General features: G+C 40.6%; 1 protein-coding gene across 3 annotated transcripts in view; it reads right to left on the bottom strand.

Moving 5' to 3' along the window:
• Positions 1 to 23867, bottom strand: part of GRAMD4 (GRAM domain containing 4) — a 2037033-nt gene that overhangs the window by 233912 nt on the left and 1779254 nt on the right. For 2 of the 3 annotated variants that reach the window (XM_044088380.1, XM_044088383.1), the window contains 2 exons: positions 20249 to 20403; positions 19681 to 19698 (listed from right to left, as the gene is read on the bottom strand). In XM_044088380.1, the coding sequence (XP_043944315.1) occupies positions 19681 to 19698; positions 20249 to 20403 (173 nt within the window). The remainder of the gene's footprint in view (positions 1 to 19680; positions 19699 to 20248; positions 20404 to 23867) is intronic. The other variant, XM_044088381.1, reaches the window with a different exon arrangement.

Raw genomic sequence — 23867 nt, 5'->3', positions numbered from 1 at the left:
TCCAAATGTTTTAATCATCGTCTTTAAATGAGAAGCCTCACATTTCAAAATTACACACCATCTAGTTCTATTCCTTTCACCTTTCCCATTTTTGTCTCTCTGACATCATTCCTTTGAAGCATAATGTCTAATTACCATGCATAAGCACATATGTGGACTAGAGAAGTGTACAATCTCATGCACACCCATTCATTCAGTCTTTTCAGCATAGGAAACTCTTCTTTTGACCTCAAATGACTGCTTTTCTATTGTTCTATACAAAACCTCTAGATACTGTTACCGTGAGACGATTCCTCACCAGCTCTCTGAAGAATGGTATTCCTCTTCTTCCTGATGGACTCTTAGCATCTTACTTTCCTTTGTAAATGCTCTCTCTTACAGATAAGAGGTTCACTTTAAATAGGTTCATAAGTGTTTACTAGGCTAACTACCACAAAGACCTTTTTAAGCCTAGCCATGCATTCCAAATCTCTGATGAGTTCTGATACCCTTGATAAGTGTAAATATGGGCCTGGGAGATGAACCATTTACAGGTTACCTGTTTGCATCAGAGACATAGGTGCCAAACCAGGCATGAATTTCTGGTTTCCTGTCCAAGTTGCACTTGAATTGTATTAGGGAGGAACTCTGCTTCACATGGATGGGGAACCTGTTCCATAGATGGGGTAGTCTCTGGGATACATGCCTCTCTCTCCAGCAGATCCTATTTACATCACAGGCAAGGTTTAAGTCTTTAGAATGGGTAATTCTGGTACTGTTTGTTCTGTGGAGATGCAGAAGGTCCATCAGAGTGGGGTCTGACAATGCCCTGTATGCCAGGCATAGATCGCCACTCAAAAGGCTGTAGGAGACAGAACACAGGGATAGGGCCTTGAGATGGTCTGCATAGGACACATTACTTATGCCCTGTGTTCTTTTAGTGAGGAACCTCTGTGGACATTCCAGTTGTTGGATTATGCCTAGTTAGGTACATACCAAAGGGGGCATTGTACTCAATAATAGGTCTGATGAATGCCGACTACAGTGGAACAATGACTTCTTTGGACTTAGATGCCACACCTTTGTTTATAAGTTGCACAACATAGAATGATTTCCTCATCAATGTAGACACGTGATGATCAAAGGCTAGATTACTATGTATGTCTCTATAAGTCCTGGACTACTGGGTCAGCTCTTAGGGGTGTGTTCTCAATATGGTAGTTACCAGGGATGGATGACTTCCCAAGGGATACTATTATGCATTTCTTGGCTTTTGGTTTTAGTCCATGACTCTGACACTAGTTGTCTGTGTCAGCCCCTCCTGGAGAACATTTGTGTCAGTGTGAGATTCAATGACAGCTCCTAATTTGCAATCATCTGCAAATGTAGTCAGCCAGACACCACTGACATTGGCCTTGACTTCTGAGAAGTAAATGTCAAAAAGGAGCAGTCCAAGGACTGATCCCTGAGGGACTCCACTTGTGACTGGCCTCTTTGTAGAGGTGGACTCCCCAACTCTAACTTTCTGGGTCCTGTCTGTGAGCCAGCTGGCTATCCATCGGGTAGCATACGAGTTTGTACCTAACCTCTTGAGTTTGTCAACAATGCCTGAGTGGGGTAATGTGCCAAATGTCTTGGCCAGGTTAAGATAGGCAGTGTAAACAATTTTGCCCTCATCCACTTCTTTGGTGACCTTCTCAAAGAAGTCCACCAGGTTGAGTAGGCATGATCTGCCCTTTACGAAACTAAACTGGGTTGGGTCCAGTGTCTGGAGGTTTACTACATCTCTACTGATCATCTCCATGATAATTCTTTCCCTGGCTTTACATACAGGACTAGTGAGACTTATGGGTCTGTAGTTTCCAGGGTCTGTAGATGGCCCACCTTTGTGTAGAGGGATGACTGTTGCCTTTCTCCATTCATGAGGCACAAAGCCTGTTTGGAGGCTACAGTTAAATAGTAATTCCAGAGGCCCTGATAGGTCATGTTTCATGCTATTTAGAAGGCATCCTGGGATATTGTCTGGGTCCACTGACGCAGTGTTCTTGGTCTGAGAGACAGCATTAAGGACCTGTTCCCTGGTGATACTAGGGGAGTTATATCTGATGATATTTCATGAGGGAAGGTTGAGGGAGAGAGAGGAGTAAAGCTGGAGCTGAATTTATCAGGCAGGAGGTTTGCTTTATCTTCTGGATCAATATAGGTGGCCCCATTTACAATGAGCTCTGCACACAATTGTGTACTGCCTTTGAGGTTGCAGAAATAACTAAAGAATGCTTTGTGGTCGTCCTTAGCCTGGGAGGCCAAACTTACCTCAAATATGGCTTTGGTAGACTTTGTCCTCTGAGTTGTTTGTTTAGTTTAATGGGAGTGCTTTTATCCTGCTGGGTGCTGCACCTCCTAACGGTTGCCATGATTTTCTTCCTCCTGTTATACATCCGACTGATTTTGTGATTCCACCAGGATGGCTTGTTTTTTTAGTTAGTTCTGTACTTCTTCCTGGTGGGTACAGCTGCCTCTATACAGATATTAACATGCTTGCACAGGGTTTCTGTGAACAGTTCTGCATAGGCAGAAGTGTTCTCAGGGTTTATAGGTGCTTGAAATTTTGCCAGGTTCTCACTCAATAGCAGGCGGTTAGCCTTAGAATAGTTCCTGAATACTCCTGGTTGAGCTGGGGGTCCAGGTTTTATTTTTACTTCAAAGGAGACCATTTTGTGGTCTGACCTGACCAGGGAAGAGATTATAGTAGTGGGTGTGATGCACATATTAATGAGGACCAGATCCTGCATGGTTGCACCCCTGGTTGGTGTACTGACTATATAGTTCAGGGAGTTTGCGTTTACAAAATCCAGGAATCTTTGTGCATGTACGTTTGATGTCGTATAGGATTCCCAGTTACTAGTGGGGTAATTAAAGTCACCCATGAATATGGAATTGGGTTGGATGGTTAGTGTTTCTAATAAGTTTAAATACATGGTATGGGTTTCCTGGGTCATAGAGGGGGGCCTATAGCTTGCAAGGAAGTGGTATTAGATTTTACCTATGGTGATTTGAACATGGAACAGCTCAAGTGCATTGTCTTGTTTGACCAGCCTTGAAGTATATTTATTTTTGATGTAAATAGACACCCCTCCACCTTTAGTCCCTGCCTGTGAAGTAGCTGGTCTAAATGTGTGGAAGGCATTATAACCCTGCACTGTTGGTGTGCTGTCCGCAGCTTTAAACCATGTCTCTGAGACCGCACAGAGATCAGCATTCTCTAGGGTAGAGAGAGCTTCATTCTTTTCCGTTATCTTGGTCACAATAGATTCACATCAGAACAGTGACTGCATCAGCAAGAAACAGCAGTAAAATCCCACAACAGTGCAAAACATGAGTCTTGATTCCAGTGTTATAAACACAGATTACTTTAATAAATCAATCAAAATTAAATGGACGTTTTTGCAGGGAGGCAAGCAGCAGCATGTCAGGACAAAAGTTACTACACCAACTTAGACAAATAATATTAACTCCATGGTTATAAATCCGTGTGAAAGACTAACACCATGAATGGGCTGCAGTTATAACAGAATTTATTCGTGCTTCAAACCCTCTTCACCCGTTCAAAATTCAAGGCAACCAGAAACATGTTGCATACAATTAAATTATCTCAAAAATGTTACTACAATGAAGAACCACAACAAGAAAATATATATTCTGTTAAATAAAGTCATGATTAGCAATCTAGCCACAATCATAATGTCTTTCATAAATAGTGAACTTTGAGGTTTAAATGTCATATTAGTGTCTGAGATATGACAGTCTTGAACAAGCTACATACTGCCACTCAGAACTTCCTCTCTCATTTTTTCCCCTGCGAACAGATTTACTTGGATTTCATCAAAGGACATCACTCTGGACTTGTACAAAGTGTAAAACTTTAAAACTGAAGTATTACAATTTAACACAAATCCATACAGGCTCCTTAAATTTTATAAGATCAAACTTAGTTTGAAATACATACCCAGAATGCACTGTCAGGGTGAAGACAGACATATACCGAATAACAACATGCCTTTATGGAAAAAGGCAACAAGTGAAGTAATAAAGCATTAAATCTGACGTAAGGAAAATATTTTGTACATAGCAAGTAAAAGTTATGGACTAAAACACAGCCTTCCAAAAGTAAAAACAAACACAGGAATGAGCTCCGTTTGGATATAGTATGACTAATAGTTTTTGTGTTAGTCTGTACTTGTAACTAGATTAGGATTTTCCATGCTGGTACCACAAGGATACAAACTCTGATCTCAAAAGAATTTTGTAGTTAAAAAGTGAGGATTCCTTAATATATATATACCTCCAAATTTTAGTGACTCAGTAGGCTCTGCCATTAAGATGCCATCTTTAGGAGGTCCTTCATGCAAAAAACAATTTGTCTAAGTGGAGAGGAGTCTGAACAAAGCTGAAAGGAACAGATTCTAAAACTAAGCTGATAGAAAGGAATATGAATGCTGACCAACAAATGAAACTGGCTACTAAGACAAAACGAAAGTAAAAGAAAATACCTCAATAAACTCTTTAGCTTCTCTACAAAACAAAATTTACTCAACACACATTCAGCCAGAAGTGTCTTTAAATAATGCCCTGGTTTCTTAAATTTCAAGGATTTCCAGTGAAACTTTTCACGAACATACTTACTGCTTTTGAAATACGTACAGAGTAATAGTTATTCCAAAAGAAACAAGGCTAGCTGTGAATATAACCACTGACTAGGCAGCTTGTAATGTATCAGCAGCTGAACAGAAAATGAAAAACACAGCAATGAATTAGGTTAGACTCCCCCATATTCTCTGAAACATGTTTTTCAACAAAGCAGTGTAGAAAGAATTTTACTGAATTTCATCATAGAGTTAGATTTTCTCCTTTTTTTCCTGTCTGCACATATGAAGATCCTATAGGAAGTTTAAATACAGATGGTCACAGCATTCCACAACAGTGAAATGTGTCTGAACTCTACAATTAAAGAATCAGTCCTTAGATCGGTTATAGCTAATAATAATACCACCACCACCTTTGGAGTCTTCTGAGAATTTAACATGATTTTATTTACTGAGCTGCTGTGATTGTATTTATAGTATGCTTAAAACTGCAAAAAGTTCTTGTTTTATTTTTAGCATGGGTCACTATACCAGAAGTGTGTGTGCTTAAGTTTTATACTTGGGTGAGTCCGTCTGTAATTTTTTTGGATTAGCCTGGAAAGTAATTAATTTGTTGATGGCTGGGAAGTTGTTTTCATAACTTGCCTACACCCAGAGGTAGTTCATTTCATGGGAGCCAACTCTGAAGGCATTTTCTTACAGAAATTCAGCAAGATTCCAAATCTCCTGCAACCATCTCAAAGAAGCCTATGCCACAGACTAGAGGAGAGCGATTCAGCATAAAATTAGTCTAATTAGTCTATCTCAAAGGAAAGAAAGTAACCTCATCATCTCACCTTCTTGATTCAGAAAGATCATCTGGTCTTGGGTGATGAAATTATTAGAGGACTTACCACATTCAGTCCGGAAAGGAACAGATTGTTCAATTTAATAAGATGCACGTGCCTCACTTTTATAAACCACTGACTTGCATTTATAACCCTTCCCTGAACCAAAGCCACTTTCCTCTAGACTGTTGTAAATGTAGATCAGATTCCCGAAGTATTTATACCCTAAATCAGACTGACTACAGAACCATATCATCATTCCCTACCTAAGCAAAGTAACTCAAAAAGCTGATCTGCGGAATAGCACAGGCCTATGATAATTTAAATGGCATAATTTTGTGTGCTCAGTATGGATTCTGAGAGGGTCAGAGGACCAACATCCCTGGCTGCTGAGAGACTATCCTAACAAATATGGACAACGATAATCTAAATGTGGTATATTTAAGTCAGTTGACTATATTAATCATATCATACCATACTGAATACCCTGCAGGATACAAGCGCTGCTGAAGAACTAGTGTCCATCTTTACTCATTACCTGAGAAGGCAGACATTCTGAGTTATGCTAGGAGGTTCACCATCATCATTAGCAGCTATCCACACAGCAGCTCCCAAACGGTCAGCATAAGAACCACTGTTGTTAACATGTTTACCAACTGTCCCATCTTCCACTCAATCATCCAGTGTTATATGCTGATGACTTGGTAAACACCAGAACCTCAAGTTCCTACATTACAATTAATTCAGAGTTTCTGCATGAACATACCATTTTGACAACCAGGTTCAGTCAATATGCCTGCAACTGAAAATAAACAAGGATCAAATCTATATGTTGTCTGTACTTTCCCTACACTCATACTGGAATATGCAAACTACACCATTCAAATTTCTTCTGGTTCTCTCATTGAGAATGTCAATTTACTCAGGCACCTCAGAATGTGGTTGGACCCCATAAAAGCCTCTTGACGGGCACACTAATCATGCCAAAATCAAGATAAACAAGCAGATAAAAACACTGGAAAATGTCTAGGCTCTTTTGTGTAGTGGCTCAACTGTTACTGGCAAAGGGGTGCTGATTCCACAGCTATAATATGAACTACTACTGACTAAGTTTACATCATTGAAAAAAGTGTTTGTTTAACTCACAGGGACTACCTAACGGAAAGTACAAGGTTATGATTTTAGTCCTAGTACAAAGGGCCACTGCTGTGAGTTAGACAAGAGAGACAAATACTCTCTGCCTTCTGATTAGAACTGACTCTCTTCCCCTTCCTCCCCTCCTTTCTAGGTAAAGGACTGATATTCAAGGTATTTCTCTTTTACTTAAAGTCTTATCCAATGCAGCTGTGATGCACTGAAGACCGTGGAATATGTCTAGCTTGTGAAATACATGTTCTCATTTTTGAGACCAAATGCATAACCATGTTAGACAGAGCAAAACTGATTAATGACACTTCCAGATATGAAAAATCTCTAAAAATCCAGAGTAATAATATTTTTATTATGGCAAATACCCATTCACTTAACTTCTCAACATACATAGCCTGCTGCATTATCAGCTACAGAGAAAATTTTTAATCAAAAGTTATTTCTCTTATTAGCACATTGGAATACATTTAACGGGTAGAGCACTCCAGCTTTAGAATATTTAAGGTAATTGCTGAACGTGAAAAAAATATTCACTGCAAACTCCCCCTCCTTTCAGTGACTCAGTCATGTTTTCAGTGGCTAAGATACCAGCAAAAACTAGGTGTTTCAGTGTGTTATCATTGGTTAACCTTGTGAAACCATACAGTAACGGCTACACATACATGTCTGATCAGTGACTGCTTGTACATCACATGCTATTTACAGTGCTTGTTTTGGCTGATAGTTTATCAACTGCTTTTGTATGCACTAAAAACATCGTCATGACAAACATGTATATATTATGATGGTTGCTTTACCTTTATGTACCTATGGTTCAGGCTGTGGCTAAAAGAGTGCATTCTGAATTAATCCCCTCTCTTGGTAATCAGAAATAAATAGTTTACTATTTGATAAAATGGCAAGGAGCGACGCTATTGATTCCAATGATTGTACTAATACTATTCATAAATGTTTGTGCATTACATTTTAGAAGCCAAAAGTCCAAGACAGAATGGAGCCATGTCAAAAAAAAAATGTTTAAAAAATATTAGGTATAGATCACATTTTGAATGTTTTTACACTTGTACTGGTTTTATTCAATGTGGCAAAAAAAAAAAAACAAAAGGACAGAAAAAAAGCTGTTTACCCAATAAACAAAGAAGGAAGTAAAACAATCAATGGAACTCAGATTTTAACTAGAACAAAACTACTGGCAGTGTAGGGTGGAAATTTAAATCACCCACCATATGTGTGCATTATAAAAGCCAAGAAAATCAGTGCTACATTTTGCACAAATGTTTTTGTCTACGGCTTTATGCTTAAGAAAAAGGAAAAGTATTACAGCTGCAAAACATAACCACATGGGAGGTGAAGGACCCCACTCCATTTAGAAAAGACAGAACTGCATTTTTGGCAAAGAAACTGGATTACATGGGATACATCCTGCCGCCACCCCCCATTAGGGAAACCACCATAAAAAATTTCTCCAACACCAACTTCACGCTTCTTAAGAAAGAAGTGGCAAACTTCACGACACCCATGCATATGGGCAACAGTCTGCTGAATCCTACACAAATGCACTTTAGAAGCACTTACACAACTGCATGGATTGTGCTATCCCTAACAGAACCAAGATGCTATCCTCCAAAAAAAGGAAGCCAATCTGGTGGTCCCCTGCCATAAACAAACTCTACAACAGAAGAAAGAAACTGTTTCAAAAAAAGAGTAAAATCCCATGACTGGAGCAACTCCCTGGTCAGCCTCAGTAAGAAGTTGAGATCCCTCATAAAATCCTCCAAAGCTAGTTACAAAAACAAAATTGCCATTCATTCTAAAGACAATTACAAAGCATTCTATAGCTATGTCAAGAATCTCAATGGCAACACTCATATCTGCTCTGAGTTACAGCACAATGGCACTAAATATACAGAACCAACTTTTATTGCCAACATCTTGGCAGATAGGTTCAGTGCTAACTTTACCCCCCTCTCACCACCTAAAGGGCCTATCTCTATACCAGAAGAATGTGCAGTTCTTGTAATCACAGCTGCACAGGTAAAAAAAAAAAAACTCTCCAAAAGCCAAGAACACAGCATCCATGGGACCTGACAACATTCCAGGCTGCATTCTACATGAACTACAGAATGAACTGGCACCCCACCTAAAGCACCATGTTCAATCATAGCATCACCTTAGGCTTTGTGCCCAATGAATGGCGCACAGCGATTGTTATCCCACTCCACAAAGGGGGAGCCACCACGGACCCTGGGAACTTCCGCCCCATTAGCCCAACAAGCCTGGTCTGCAAGGCCATGGAACGTATCATCATGGAACTTGTAAAAAAGACATTGGTAATCTCCAAACTCTGGACCCCACCCAGTTTGGGTTTGTAAAAGGCAGCTCATGTCTCCTAAACCTGACAGACTTCTTTGAAGCAGTCACCAAAGCCGTAGACGAGGGTAAGGTGGTTCACACAGCCTATCTAGATCTCACCAAGGCTTTTGACACCATCCCTCACTCTGGAATTATAGATAAACTCACTAAACTAAACTAAACTTGGTATAAATCCTTATGTCATGAGATGGGTTGCCAACTGGCTCACTGACAGAACCCACACTGTGAAAGTAGCAGACTCCAAATCCGACTTCAGACCAAGTGGAGTGCCACAGGGTTCAGTCCTGGGTCCTCTCCAGTTTGCTATCGACTTTTCTGAAGTACAGGCTAATACAGAAGGTCTTTGGGTAATGAAGTTCTCAGATGACTGCAAACTAGGAACCATAATCGGAACCCCTAATGATGTGGACATCCTACAAAAGGGCCTCAAGGAGACAGATGCCTGGTGTTAAAGCCATGGCCTCAAGCTTAATGCCAAAAAGTGCATTGTCATCCCCTTTGGTAAAAACTCTGTACCCATGAGCTACCACATAGGTGGTAGTCTACTAAACATTGAAATTGTGATAAGAGACCTTGGGACACAGGTGGACAGTAGTCTCTCCTTTGATAATTACATTGCCACAATAGTCAGGAAATCCTTCTACGTGGCACACCTCATCACAAAAGGTTTCTCATCCAGGAAAAAAGAAGTCATTGTTCCCCTCTACTCGTCATTCATTAGACCAATTACAGAGTACAATGCCCCTTTTGGTATGTACCTCACAAGACATCTACAACAACTGGAAAGGCCGCAGAAATACCTCACAAAGAGGATTACCGGCCTCAAACAGATGCCCTATGCAGACCGTCTCAAAAAACTCCAGCTTTACTCTGTCACATATCGCCTACTCAGAGGTGATCTCTGCCTAACATACAAAGCTATGCCAAACTCAGAGCTGTTGGACATGCTCCACTTAAAGAAATCCCAATCCCTCCGAGCTACATGCTCTAGGGACCTAAGCCTTGTCACCACAATAAACAGAACATGCTGGAGGGATAGATTCCTGTCCCAGAGACTTCCCATACTCTACAACAAACTACCTATCTATATCAAACAAAGCTCCTTATTAGCACTCTTCAAGAAAAATCTTGATGATTGGATGGGAAATAGGAAATTCACCCTGGGGATCACCTCTGTGGCTCTGCTCTACAGGGGCACAGGAAAATAATTTTCTTGGGTGGCGAAAGCCAGGGTATCTTTTTGGCTAGGCTTATATACGCCCTAGGGCCAATAGCCTAGCACCTACCTATGAACCTAAAATTAAGTGAAATACATGAGCTGTATACAACATACTTGTTATGCCCATAAATTAAATTAACAACTTCTTCCTCTTTCGGTTGCTCCTGTCAGGGGTCGCCACAGCAGATCAAATGTTTCCATTTCTTCCTGTCCTCAGCATCTTGCTCTGTCACACCAACCACCTGCATGCCCTCTCTCACCACATCCATAAACCTTATCTTAGGCCTTCCTCTTTTCCTGTTACCTGGCAGCTTCATCCTTAGCATCTTTTTCCCAATATACTCTGAATCCCTCCTCAGCACATGTCCAAACCAACGTAATCTTGCCTCTCTGGCTTTGTCTCCAAACCTTCCAATGTGGGCTGACCCTCTAATATACTTATTCCTAATCTTGTCCATCCTCGTCACACCCAGTGCAAATCTTAACATCTTCAACTCTGCCACATCAAGCTCTGACTCCTGCCTTTTTGTCAATGCCACTGTCTCCAACCCATACAACATAGCTGGTCTAACTACCCTCTTGTAGATCTTCCCTTTCACTCTTACTGGTACTCGTCTGTCACAAATCACTCCTGACACGCTTCTCCACCCACTCCATCCTGCCTGTACTCACTTCTTCACCTCTCTTCCACACTCACCATTACTCTGAACTGTTGATCCCAAGTATTTAAATTCATCCACCTTTGCCACCTCTACTCCCTGCATCCTCACCATTCCTCTATCCTCCCTCTCATTCACACACATATATTCTGTCTTAGTCCTGCTGACCTTCATTCCTCTTCTCTCTAGAGCATATCTCCACCTCTCCAGGGTCTCCTCCACCTGTTCCCTACTCTTACTACAGATCACAATGTCATCTGCAAACATCATAGTCCACGGGGACTCCTGTCCGATCTCGTATGTCAACCTGTCCTTCACTATTACAAATAAGAAAGGGCTCAGAGCCGAACCTTGATGTAATCCCACCTCCACCTTAAACGCATCTGTCACTCCTACCGCAGACCTCACCACTGTCACACTACCCTCGTACATATCCTGTACCACTCTTACATACTTCTCCGACACTCCCGACTTCCTTATACCATACCACAACTCCTCTCTAGGCACCCTGTCATGTGCTTTCTCTAAATCCACAAAGACACACTGCAACTCCTTCTGACATTCTCTGTACTTCTCCATCAACACTCTCAAAGCAAACATTGCATCTGTAGTGCTCTTTCCTGGCATGAAACCATACTGCTGATCACTAATCCTCACCTCCCTTCTTAACCTAGCTTCCACTACTCTCTCCCATAACTTCATGCTGTGACTGATCAATTTAATCCCTCTGTAGTTACTACAGCTCTGCACATCACCCTTATTCTTAAAAATCGGTACCAAAACACTCTCCATTCCTCAGGCATCCTCTCACTTTCCAAGATTTCATTAAACAATCTAGTTAAAAACTCCACTGCCATTTCACCTAAACACCTCCATGCTTCCACAGGTATGTCATCTGGACCAACAGCCTTTCCGTTCCTCATCCTCTTCATAGCTATCCTTACCTCCTCCTTGCTAATCTACTGCACTTCATGATTCACTATCTGCACATCATCCAACCTTCTCTCCCTCTCATTCTCTTTATTCATCAGCCCCTCAAAGTACTCTTTCCATCTGCTCAACACACTCTCCTCACTTGTGAGTACGTTTCCCTCATTATCCTTTATCACCCTTACCAGCTGCACATCTTTACTAGCTCGGTCCCTCTGTCTAGCCAATCGGTACAGGTCCTTTTCTCCCTCCTTAGTGTCCAACCTTTTATACAACTCGTCATACATCTTATCCTTAGCCTTCGCCACCTCTCTCTTTGCCATGCACCTCATCTCCTTATACTCTTGTCTACTTTCTTCATCTCTCTGACAATCCCACTTCTTCTTTGCCAACCTCTTTCTCTGTATACTCTCCTGTACTAACAACTGATTTACTAAAATATATGTGTGGAAACATTTTTTTTCACAAATTTAAGAGAAAAAGGCAATCTGGAAAGTAAATGACAATCAGGCTTATCAAAACTGCACAGAATGCTGTGAAATCTCTACTAAAGAAGCATTGAGTCTGATGTAGGGCTAGACTTAGTACAACATACGCAAAAGGTCCTATTCAAGACAAACTACATGGTTTACTGGTATAGCTGTCAAAAATAATTCTGATTCTGGGATAAATTACAAAGTACCTTAATATACCTGGATTTTAGCAAAGTCTTAATGTTGTTGTGTCTTTCGGCTTTTCCCAGTTAGGGGTCGCCACAGTGGAACTCCGGTCCATTAATGATTGGTAGTTGATTTTTACGTGCCGAGTTACCAGCCCTGACGCACAACCTTCAAAGAAGGTACGCCCATTCACGCACGTCTCCATGCAGAAGACGCTCTAGCTGAGAATCGAACCGGACAGCGTCTTACTGTGAGGTGACAACGCTACCGCAGCACCACCACCGCAAAGTCTTAATAATGTAGAAAAATACAGTCTTACAAAATAAACCTGGGTTAGGAGCTAGTCAAGCAGCAAAGTGCAAATGAAGTAGCTGTGGACAGAAACTAAACTTTAGGAAAAGAAGAGTCACTTGCTGGAGATGAAAGACTAGTCTTTAAATGAGCTAAGTTTAGCATTTGTAAAAGTGAAATTTTGTGTGCGTCAGGAAAGAAGTGAAGGTGCATTTCTTTACTTATTAAATTAAGGCCACCAAAAAGGAAGGGGGTGGTAAAATTAGATGTCAACAAACAAGAGGAGGAGACTAGACTCTAGCAATGACATCTGCTGCAATGTTTATTCATCTGAAGTACAAGAACCCAGGGTAAGATTACAGGGTGAAAAACAATAAATGATTTAATTAATGTCCAAACAATATGCCAAGGTTCCCCCAAGCAGAAAAGTGGAAGCTGCTGCATAAGTTTGGCCTTAGGCTAACTGAACCTACTTTGCACATAAGGGCCCCATTTCCACAGAGGGCCCTGCACTAGGCTAAGCTAGGGTCATTATACCTCATGCAACCTTCAAGACTTCCTGACAGACACTACATCAAATGATAAGCTATCTTCTTACTTTTTAGTCTTGATTCTGCAGTAGCTACGAGGATAGTTAACGGAGTGGACATTTCATGTCACGCATTACACTAGTGACTAGTCTAGTACTATTCATATTGCAATTTCATGTCACTTCTATTACTCAATAAAACAGTTGCTCATGCTCCCACACTAGTCAGTTACTGCTGCTGACTGCTTAATAGGGTTTTATCTCAAACTTGAGGTCAGATTAACCATCAGGCATTGTGCATTGATTCAATTCCTGTCACAAAAGATAAGACTGAGTTTAATATGAATACTGGCAGTGGTACTGTGCTTTCTTTTGCTGATGACAGACAGGTACATGAGTGGTGCTAATGAATATAATTGTAAAAAAAAAATTGCAGAGCATCTGCAGGCAATATGAAAAATACTAGAATACTAGTAAGCAATAACAAAAAATGAACAGTTATGTGGTAACTTCTGATGACCAAGACTTGTGAAAGAATGGCACCATTTCAAAATATGGCAGGAAAACACTGCAGTTGCAAATACGAGCAAAATAATCCCAGAGAAGCGAAAACAATGTGCAAGCCTGATAAGTGGAAGAAGGCAGAAGTGGGTAGATAGATAATTCCACTTGTCTTAATGAGGAAAAACAGTAACAAAAAGTTTGACTCAATCTACTACAGGGATACCAGTTTTATAGCTGCATGGAAAATGTGGGAAGGACAAGAAGAAACTTAAAGACAGAAAGTGGTTGTACTGGATTAGTGTTTTGGGGGAGGTGTATTGTAGAAAGCTGAACAAAATGTGCGGGTTTTGCATGCCTCTCTCTATATCCAATGTGGGTTGCCTAATGGCATCCTGATTTCACCCACCTTTTAAAACATTGTTAGGGGCTTCTCTTAATTATCCTAGAGTGTAATCTTTATGTTGCCCTTATAGCCTAGACTATGAATGGAAATGATCTACAAAGCATTAATACACACGAAAATCACATTTCAGAAATGACTGTGGCGGAACGTCAGCACAATCATTTCTGTGAGGCTTGAGATTATTATTACTACTACTGCTCAGCATTCTCAAGAATGCCAACACGTTTGTGTGGTTTTGTGGAAAACACTGACTGTAACAAGGTATGAGAATGAACTGGGTAAGGGAATCTAGCAATTCAGAGCAGGTGCATGAGGTGACTGGAAGCTCATGAAGAAAGAAAGATGTGCTATGAGATGGGAATCTATAACAGAGTTTAGAAAATGCTCATGCTCTTATAGGTTCATAGGTTCATAGGTTCATACTAGGCTATCTGCCCAAGGGCATTTATAAGCCTAGCCCATAGTTATGTGGCTTTCGCCACCCCTTTAGTTTGAATAAAAACTATGCCTATCATTTTGCTGTGCCTCTGTCAAGCAGTGACGCTGAAGTAATCCCTGGGGTATATCTGCAATCTCCCATCCATTGGTCAAGATTCCTCTTGAACAAGACCAGAGGTGCTCTGCCTCACATGTACCGGGATTTTGTTCCACAGCATAGGAGTCTCTGGGTGATGAATCTGTCCCTCCAGCACGTTCTATTTATAACCGTGTCAAGGTTTAAGTCTCCGCCCTTGTGGTTCTGAGGGATCTAGATTTTTGAGGTGAAGCATATTCATCAAATCTGGGTTTGACATGGCCTTATATGTCAGGCACAGGTCACCTCTGAGCAAGCGGTATGAGACTGAATAGAGCTGGAGTTCTTTCAGTCGGGCAGCATAAGACATATTTTTGAGACCCTTTATCCTTTTGGTGAGGAACTTTTGGGGCCTTTCAAGCTGCAGCAGGTGTCTGGTCAGATACATTCGAACGGGCATTGTACTCAATCATAGGTCTAATAAGTGATGAGTACAGGGGACGATGACCTCCCTTGATCTAGATGTGAATCCCTTCATGATCAGGTGGGTGATATAGAAGGTTTTCCTAACTACTTTAGCAACATGAGTGTCAAACGAAGGCTACTGTCAACCTGGGTCCCCAGATCTCTGATGACTTTTTCTGTGCTCAGTGGATTGCCACCTATATGGTAGCTAGGGTAGCCTTGTTTTTCCCAAAGGGTATGACTATGCATTTTTGGTTAACTTCAGGCCATGGCTCTGGCACCAGTTATCCATTTCTGTGAGGCCCTTCTGGAGGATATCTGTGTCAGATGTGTTTTCATGGCCCAGTTTGCAGTCATCTGCAAACTTTGTCAGCCATAACCCTCCTGTGTTTGCTTGTACTTCAGAAAAGTAGATGCCGAACAAGAATGGACCCAGGACTGACTGTGGGACACCACTTGTGACAGGCTTTGAGTCTGACATGGCTCCAGCAACTCTGACCCTGTGGGTTCTGTCACTTAGCCAGTTTGCAACCCATCTTGTGATGTATGGGTTTACATTCAAGCTGATGAGTTTTTGATGATACCTGAGGTATTGTGTCGGCCTTTGCCAGGTCGAGGTAGGCTGTATGGACTGCCTTTCCCTCATCAATGGCCTTGGTGACTGTCTCGAAAAGTCAACCAAGTTTAAGAGGCAGGATCTGCCTTTGACAAAGCCAAACTGAGTTGGATCCAAAGTCTGCAAGTTCCCTATGTCTTTATTTATGAGTTCCATTATGATCCTCTCCATGGCTTTGCAGATAAGGCTTGTCAAGCTAATGGGCGGTAATTTCCAGGGTCTGTGGAGGCACTTATGAAGTGGGACCACAGTTCCTGAGGTGAGGCTAAGATTAAACAGCTGTCCTAACTGTGGGTTTAATTCCTCATTGAGTTCATGAAGCACACAGCCGGGGACACCATCCGTCCCATGGATGCTGTGTTTTTGCCTTAGTGAGGGCAGTTCTCACCTGAGATGTTTGGGGGCTACAATCCTCTGGAATAGATATCTCTCCTTTGTTTGCACTGAACCTGTCAGCCAGTATGTTGGCAATGTGTGTAGGTTCAGTAATTTTCACATCATTTTGAACTAATTCTGAGCATATCTGGGAGTTTCCTCCTAGGTTTCTAACATAGCTAAAGAAGGCCTTATGATTCTCTTTAGAGTCCTTTTTTCTCTCAAAATTTGCCTTGGATGATTTTATGAGAGCTCTTAGTTTTTACTTATAATGATCAAAGGTGTCTTACCTTTCAAGGATTTTGCTCTATCTTGTAGTAGCTTCCTCCTTTTGTTGTAGAGCTTGTTTATGGCTGGGGTCCACCAGACTGGACGCTTGCCTTTGGTACAGAGAGTCTTAGTTTTGTTTGGGATTGCCTGATCCATGCAGTCCTGTAGGTGCTGGTAGAAGGCATTTGTAAGTGATTCAGCGGTTTGAGTAATGTTTACCACTGGCTCAGGGGCCTTAAAGGAGACCACACTAGTTTTTAGAAGTGTGAAATCGGCTTTTGAGAAGTTTTTCACTGTGGTCTTTTTTGTTTCAGGTGGGGGCGGATGAGGACCTCCAGCGAGATTAGTTTATGATCTGATCTCACCAGTGAGGGTATACTTCCGTGTTGAACATTTTGATCCCATGTTCATGATGATGAGATCAAGTATGTTTTCTCCTTGTGGGGATGGTGACTAGTTGTTCCATGGCATTTGAGTTTATGAACTCCAGGAATCTTTGGGTTAGAGTGTTCGGGCTTGAGTAGTGTTCCCAGTCTATATTAGGGTAGTTAAAGTCACCTAGTATGATGGTGTTTGAGATACATTTATCCCTCCAATGTTTTCAGGAAGGCCATGTGAGGTTCCTGAGTTTGAGAGGGTGGCCTGTAACATGCTACAAATTGCAGAGCAGTCTTGCCTATGGTTAATTGCACCTGGATGGTCTCCGATGCATCATGCGTGTGGGTGTCCTTTATGAATATGGACACCCCCTCCTTTCTTTGGTGTTGTCCGGATTTTGGGGGCGAACATGATATGAGGTGAAACCTGTTAGTGCTGGGGTGCTCTCAGGAGCCTTGAACCAGGTTTCTGTCACAGCACAGACATCGATGTTCTCCATATTGAGAAGGGCCTCGGCATCTTGAGATTGAGACTTCTGGCATTGAGCAGCATTACCCTTAGTTTTTTTCCTTGGTGTTCTAGGGTGGTAGGTTTAGAATTTGAGCCTTGCCTAAAAAAGGCACTATGGGGGTGGCAAGAGCCTTTGCCAATATCCGAAGCCCAGGTGACAGGTGCAAGCCGAGCAGCTGGCTTGTCCAGCATGTCATCCCAGGCAGACAGACATTGATCCCCTTTGAATGACATCAGAATTTAAGCCAATTATTAAAGCTGATCATCTTATCACTGTATTGTGGCATCATTCTAGGTGAAGGTAGGATACTGCTCAAGGTCAGGGTCATACCTGCCTGGGCTACATAATCAGAGAGCTCCTCGATGTCCCTTTCATGTAGTCCAAGGAGGTACGCCTCAGGTCGTTGACACCAGTGTGGACAATGACTGAGTCGCATTTGTACCTGCTGTTGAGAGACCTGAGTGCTTGCGTTATGTGGCGGATTCTAGCGCCTGACAGGCAGCTTACTGTGACCTTCTCTTTACTCAGTCTGGTGAGCGGGACGTCAGTGTGTCTGACTATGGAATCACCAATGACAAGTGTGTCTGGCATTTTGTTTGGCCTTAAGGGCTGTGACTGTTTGACACTCTGACTGTGTGGTCTATGTGTTGCATGTGTTGGGTCGTGAGGTGGTAGTTGTTTGGGTGTCTGCTTTGGTGGCCTCTGCTGTTTTGGTAAATTTTTGATCAGAGCCTCCGAGTATGTCTTTGTGTGAGTATGTGTATGCTTGTGTTTTACGATCATGTGTCTCAGCATTACTAATAAATTGAATTAAAATACGCCCATTCACGCATGTCTCCACGCAGAAGACGCTCTAGCTGAGAATCGAAGCGGACAGCGTCTTACTGTGAGGCGACAACGCTACCGCAGCACCACCACCGCGGCAAAAGTATAATGAGCAAAAGAAAATAAAATGCTTGAATGATGATACCTCCTGTAAAGTAATGTGCCCAGCTGCGGAGAGCATCACTACCCCATGTTGTAAAATTAGAGATAGCAGAAGCAGTTCAAGGAAAGGCAAGAAAAATGACAGAGGGCTTATGAAAAAGTCACTTGAATGGAGAAGTACAATGACATACATCTATTTTAGTGAATGGAAAATAAAAGGGAGCCATTGCAAAAACTTTTAAATGTGTAATGGAGAGAGCTTAAGAGCAATGGAGTATGTGATTTGTCTGAAAGGCTGCATACTGAGGTATGGCAAGCACAGCCACAGACTCTATATTAGAAATATGTAATGAATGACAATGGAAAAAAATGTGTAGATGACAGACACACACACAACATTGAGAGAGGGAACTAAACCAAGGTCTTTATTATAAGCACGAATGCTCAGAATGTCGAACACGTCTTTGTCAACACCTACTGAGTAAACGCTGTGTTGAACAAAATCTGTAAATATTAAAAATGTCAATTTCGAAAAATCATAGTTGGCCAGCACATGCAGATGAACAGGAGACATAACTACAAGGCTACATATAATACATCAAAACTAGCATTGATAGAAATCGCTGCACCCCCCCACACCCCCCGCTAAATATATACACCAACTCTGAGATCGCACTACAGTGAAGAAAGGGCAAATTTTCCGATCTTCACTGTACTGTGATCTCACAAAACCAATTTCTATCAGCGGCAATAGGGGAATAGTGTTGGCCAACCAAAACATTTCGATATTATGATGTTCAAACAAGTGAATGTTCGCTAATTGCAGTTTTTGCTCAATAGGTGTTGATAAATATGTATTCGACATTATGAGCATTCGTTCAAGTAATATAGACCCACTAAACCATATATGTAAGTGCATATATACAAGACTACATGCATATATGCAAGGACAGAATGTATTTATGGAGTCTGAATTTTGTCAAGTGAGGTATTTTTAATTATAATGAATTTTGTCAAGTTCTACACAAAAATCAAAACAGATAGATGAGATTTTTAACTGCCACACTGCACTGTTTTTTTCCTGTGAAATGGTTAGCTGTAAGTTCTACCACCAACATGTTAGGGAAGGAATGGAGGAGTTCTGCATATGGAGCACATGGATAAGTTAATCATCTATAAAACACAGGTTACTAATACATGCTGAGTTTACTTTTGAAAACAGATAGTCTAAGAACACTTGCTTCATGTTCTTTCATTATTAGTTCTACCGAAAAAATCAAAGTGTTTTGTATTTTTTCAGCCAGGTAACCAGGAGACTATACAACATGGTCAGAAGCTTAGTAAATGAAACAGACATGGATACAAGGAAAAAAAATCAAACAAAATACACACAACACACAATTAGTTTAAGCACACATTGTCAAGTTCAAAAATTAAATTCTTTCTCTGAGATCCATACCTTGTCATGCCCTGAAAGCTAGTGGGAAAAGAAACAACAAACACAAATGTGACAGTGACAAAAGAAAAAGTGGTCTATTTACCAGTACCATATAAAGAATAAAACACAAAGTATGTGGAAATACAAGGTATAACATTAAACGTACAATGGACATTCCCATGCATAGTACACCTGGAAACAGGCCATACACTTGTACCGCTGTTCATCAGTACTTAACTTTTAAATTAAACTATATCGATTTTTATTCATTTCATTCAGCCAGTAACTGCAGCACAAACACAAAAGTACATGCCAATTTATTAAAGGCAAGCTTTCTGAGAAATATAGTTCCTTTTATCTTTTGGGAAGCTTGTGTTTTACGATCATGTGTCTCAGCATTACTAATAAATTGAATTAAAATAGTAAATTGATGAAAATAAATTGCACATTTTCCCATCTGCTCACTTGTGAGCGAAGGGTCATGAAGATGAGAATATACCAAATGCTGGGAAAGAAAAGCCTTACAACATACAGTTCCATTTTTCTCTAAGGACATCAAAGCACGAACATCCAGTATAATAATAATTACCCGTCTAGAAAGTGTCGCATTTGACCGTTCCTTAAGCTGGGGATCTGTAGGCAGAGTTGTCCATATGATATAAGGGGTATCATACTTGGCTCGAAGTTTTGGACACCGTTTGAAAACAAAGTCAATGAGAAAAAACTTCACTCCTGCATAAAGACCTAATTGAAGAACAAATAAAGATATGACCTATATTATTAGACATAAAGAAACAATTTTAGTGCTTGATAAACTGTATCAAGAATGTCTCTGACACAGTACACAAATAGCAATACATGAGAGTGGCCATAAACATGCTTCATCAGCCCATCCAGAGGCATACAAGGTCCTGATACCAGAGACATAATTTAGCGTCAGTAATGCCCTCATTACATATTCTGGGACAAATCTGTACAGAAATAAAACATGTCACTTTCAAAAATATATAACGTGGTGCAATTAAGTAACATATAAGAATAGAGAGTGCCCAAACGTTCTATTTAATCATGATGATAGCATTTAACACTGGGCAAAGGAAGTGTGCTGCTGGAGAGATTAAACAGACTAATCCACATGGCTATACACTGCTTTATGCAATGCTATCACTTCAGTTTTCAATTTTTAAATCATTTACTTTGTTTCTTTCTTATTATTTAAGCAAATGTGAAGCTCTCCAGTTCAGCAACTGAGAATCAGTGACAAAAACTAAAACAGATCAGGGACACTTTAAACCCTGCTGCCAGTTTCTTAGAAAGTGGAACAGATCAAGAGATTCTGAATAAAAAAGCACTTTCTTATTTAAAGGGACCTGCTAACTGTAAATCAGTCATTGTCTGCCAATTAAAATTCTGATATTTCTGTTACAAAAATCATAAAATTAAAGGAGGATGCGGGAATAAGAAAAAAATTAGGGTTATTCCTACAAATCAGGGACTGCTGAGAGGTTACATCATTACTGAGTGTAACAGGTATACATTTCTTTTAAATTTGGTTGTGTTTTCACTTCTGTTGGTGCTTCTTCCTGCTGAAGGAATAGAGTTAACAGTGATGTTAAACCAAATTTACATTGCCATGACTAGTTACATCAGTAAACCATAATTAAAATAAGTACAAATGAACAAACAGGTTTGAAATAATGCACTTTCTCCTTGGTCAGTTATTCTAATGCAGTTCCTTCGGCTTGCACTCCGGTGGCTGCATTTTGCACCTCAGTTCCATAAATAGGCTATACATGTTCAAAAGTACACATTACTTCCAAACAGTTTTACAAACTGAAGCCATCAGAATTTGAAAGACCCTAAATGTGGCATCATTAATTTTCCCTAGTTAGGCAACCAAAACTGTGAACATGGTTAATGAAAAAAAAAATCTAAGCAAATCAGTGATTTACATTAAACATAGTTTAAAAGTGGCTCTGTAATTAATTTATTAAATTACATTTTTTCTACACTATATTTAAAACCATTGATCATTTTTCTCTTTACAAATTGCAGTTATACAGATTCATAGGTACACTATTTGTCAAAATCTCAGACTGGAACAGGTGGCTGTAGTGCTGATCATCACTTACCAAAGCATTCCTAAGGAAGCCAGTACAAGTGGCCATTGCCCTTGACAAATAAAACTGATGGGGTCACAAGTGTGCATCCCCCCTTAAGGTAAAGAATTTGATGTGGTTCAACACCCATACAGATACGCTTACTTTATATGCCCTTAGGCCTTTTCTTTGTGCAGTGTGACAGATAAAAGCTGGTCACCTTCTGTGAAATCCAGTGTCTCACTGAAGTCCTATAGACATTTATACAGTGAAAGTGGCACTCTCTCTCATTTTGGTAGTTTGGGAAGAGGACTGGGAGATTTATGGACTGTGACTTATGTTGAAAACTATTTTGGGTAGGAATGATGGTCTGGTCCTGAGCAAATGAGAGGCACTCTTATCGGTCCTGGGAGAGGAAACAGGAAAGGTGTCTTGGAATGCTGCGCCCATCCCTGGGGAAGCTGCTGCTGCCATTAGTAACACAGCTGGCCCAAATTTTCTTGTCAAAAAGAAACAAAAAAACAATTTCTGGTAAAAGAAAGAGGATTCTGCTCTTCCTGAAGAGATTCAAGATTTTGAAACTGAACAGAAAAATGAAGGGACAGATAAGGGTATTTCTCCTCAGATTTCTGATTCAGACTCTGAGGACAGTTCAGTTTCTGATTCTTCCTGTGGGGGAGTTCTCTTTCTCTGAGACTGTTACTAGAATTTGCCAGTGTTTTCCATGGAATAGCACTGAGGATTCTTAGTCAATCAGAAAATATCATGAGTTGTTACAAAAGAAATTTCCAGAGCCTACACCCATTCCTCTTGTCCTGTATGCTTTAGGTGATGCAAATCTTACTACCTGCAATTTTCCTGATAGTCAGCCAGCTGCCCTAAAAAGGCAGACAAGATGCATAAAGTTCAAGTCTTTTAAGTTTGTATACACTATTCCCAGACCTGACCCAGCATCTATAGCTTTTAGTTGATCCCAATCCTGCTAGTTAATTCCAGTCCTACTCTTTCCTAAAAGGATGGGAAAATTATTGATAAATATGAGGAAAAAGTGTACATTTCTGCAAATTTGATTGGTCACATGTTAAAGTTTGTTCTGACTAATTCCAAAAGTAGGAGGAATGTTTTATCTGCAGTTTCTGCTTGTAAGGAAAAATCTGATTTAATTAATTTAGTTTCTTATATTGCATTTTGCCAAATTGGTAGCACATGACAGATTCCTATAAAAAGCAATTCTCTGTAGTTATTTGCTCACACTGGTTTATAAATTCAGCATTCACGACATCTAAGGAATCGTTCAAGACCGTGTTTCTCTGCCAGAGCCAGGTGACCTTTGCACTGAGATACAGAATCCAGTTCTCCCTGGTGGGGTGAACCTACCTTGTTCTCTAAAAACGTCAGGATCCTTTTCTTTTTTAACTGTACTCCATATTTAATTCTCCTTCTCATTCACTATCCAAGCTTCCTAATGTCCACTTGCCCCAGTTCATTAAAAATATCCTCTGTGGGATCTAGAGTACCAACTTGACTATCTCCCAAGGATGTTTTCCTGATAAAAGTGCAAGCCCTTAGTGTTCATAGGTAGGTACTAGGCTATTGGCCCAAGGGCCTACATAAGCCTAGCCAACAAGGTTCCCTGGCTTACGCTGTCCTCACAAGATTCTTTACATGTCAGGAATGCTGATTTTATAGACCAGTGTGAACAAATAACTACAGAGAATTGCTTGTAGTAGGAATCTGTCAGGTGCTACCAAAGTGTCACATCTTTAATACTGTACTGCTCCTTACCAATCAGGTAGTTGCTTTTCAGGGCATGTTAACTATCTCTGTCATCATCTTACTCCTGACCAGATCAGAGGTATCTTTTCAAGATGCAACTGCTATCTGAAATTCTCCAAGCTTCCAGAAGGATTCAAATCCACGTGAGAGAGAAAGAGAGAAAAAATCTTAACTTTGGACAACACATTTAACTTCAATTGTATTACAGAAAGTGTCCCATTCAAAAAATGTTCTCTACCATCTTGCTTATTACAACAGTTGAGATACACACTCTAATGGGTGCCCCCCCCAAAACAAAAACTAGATATTGTCTGATCCCCATCAAACTGCCAC

Source organism: Protopterus annectens, chromosome 11.part0, assembly GCF_019279795.1.
Source record: "Protopterus annectens isolate FY-2018-M chromosome 11.part0, PAN1.0, whole genome shotgun sequence".
NCBI classification, from domain to species: domain Eukaryota; kingdom Metazoa; phylum Chordata; order Ceratodontiformes; family Protopteridae; genus Protopterus; species Protopterus annectens.
The sequence above is the reverse complement of the archived record's forward strand: the minus strand, read 5'-3'. Positions and strand labels throughout refer to the sequence as shown.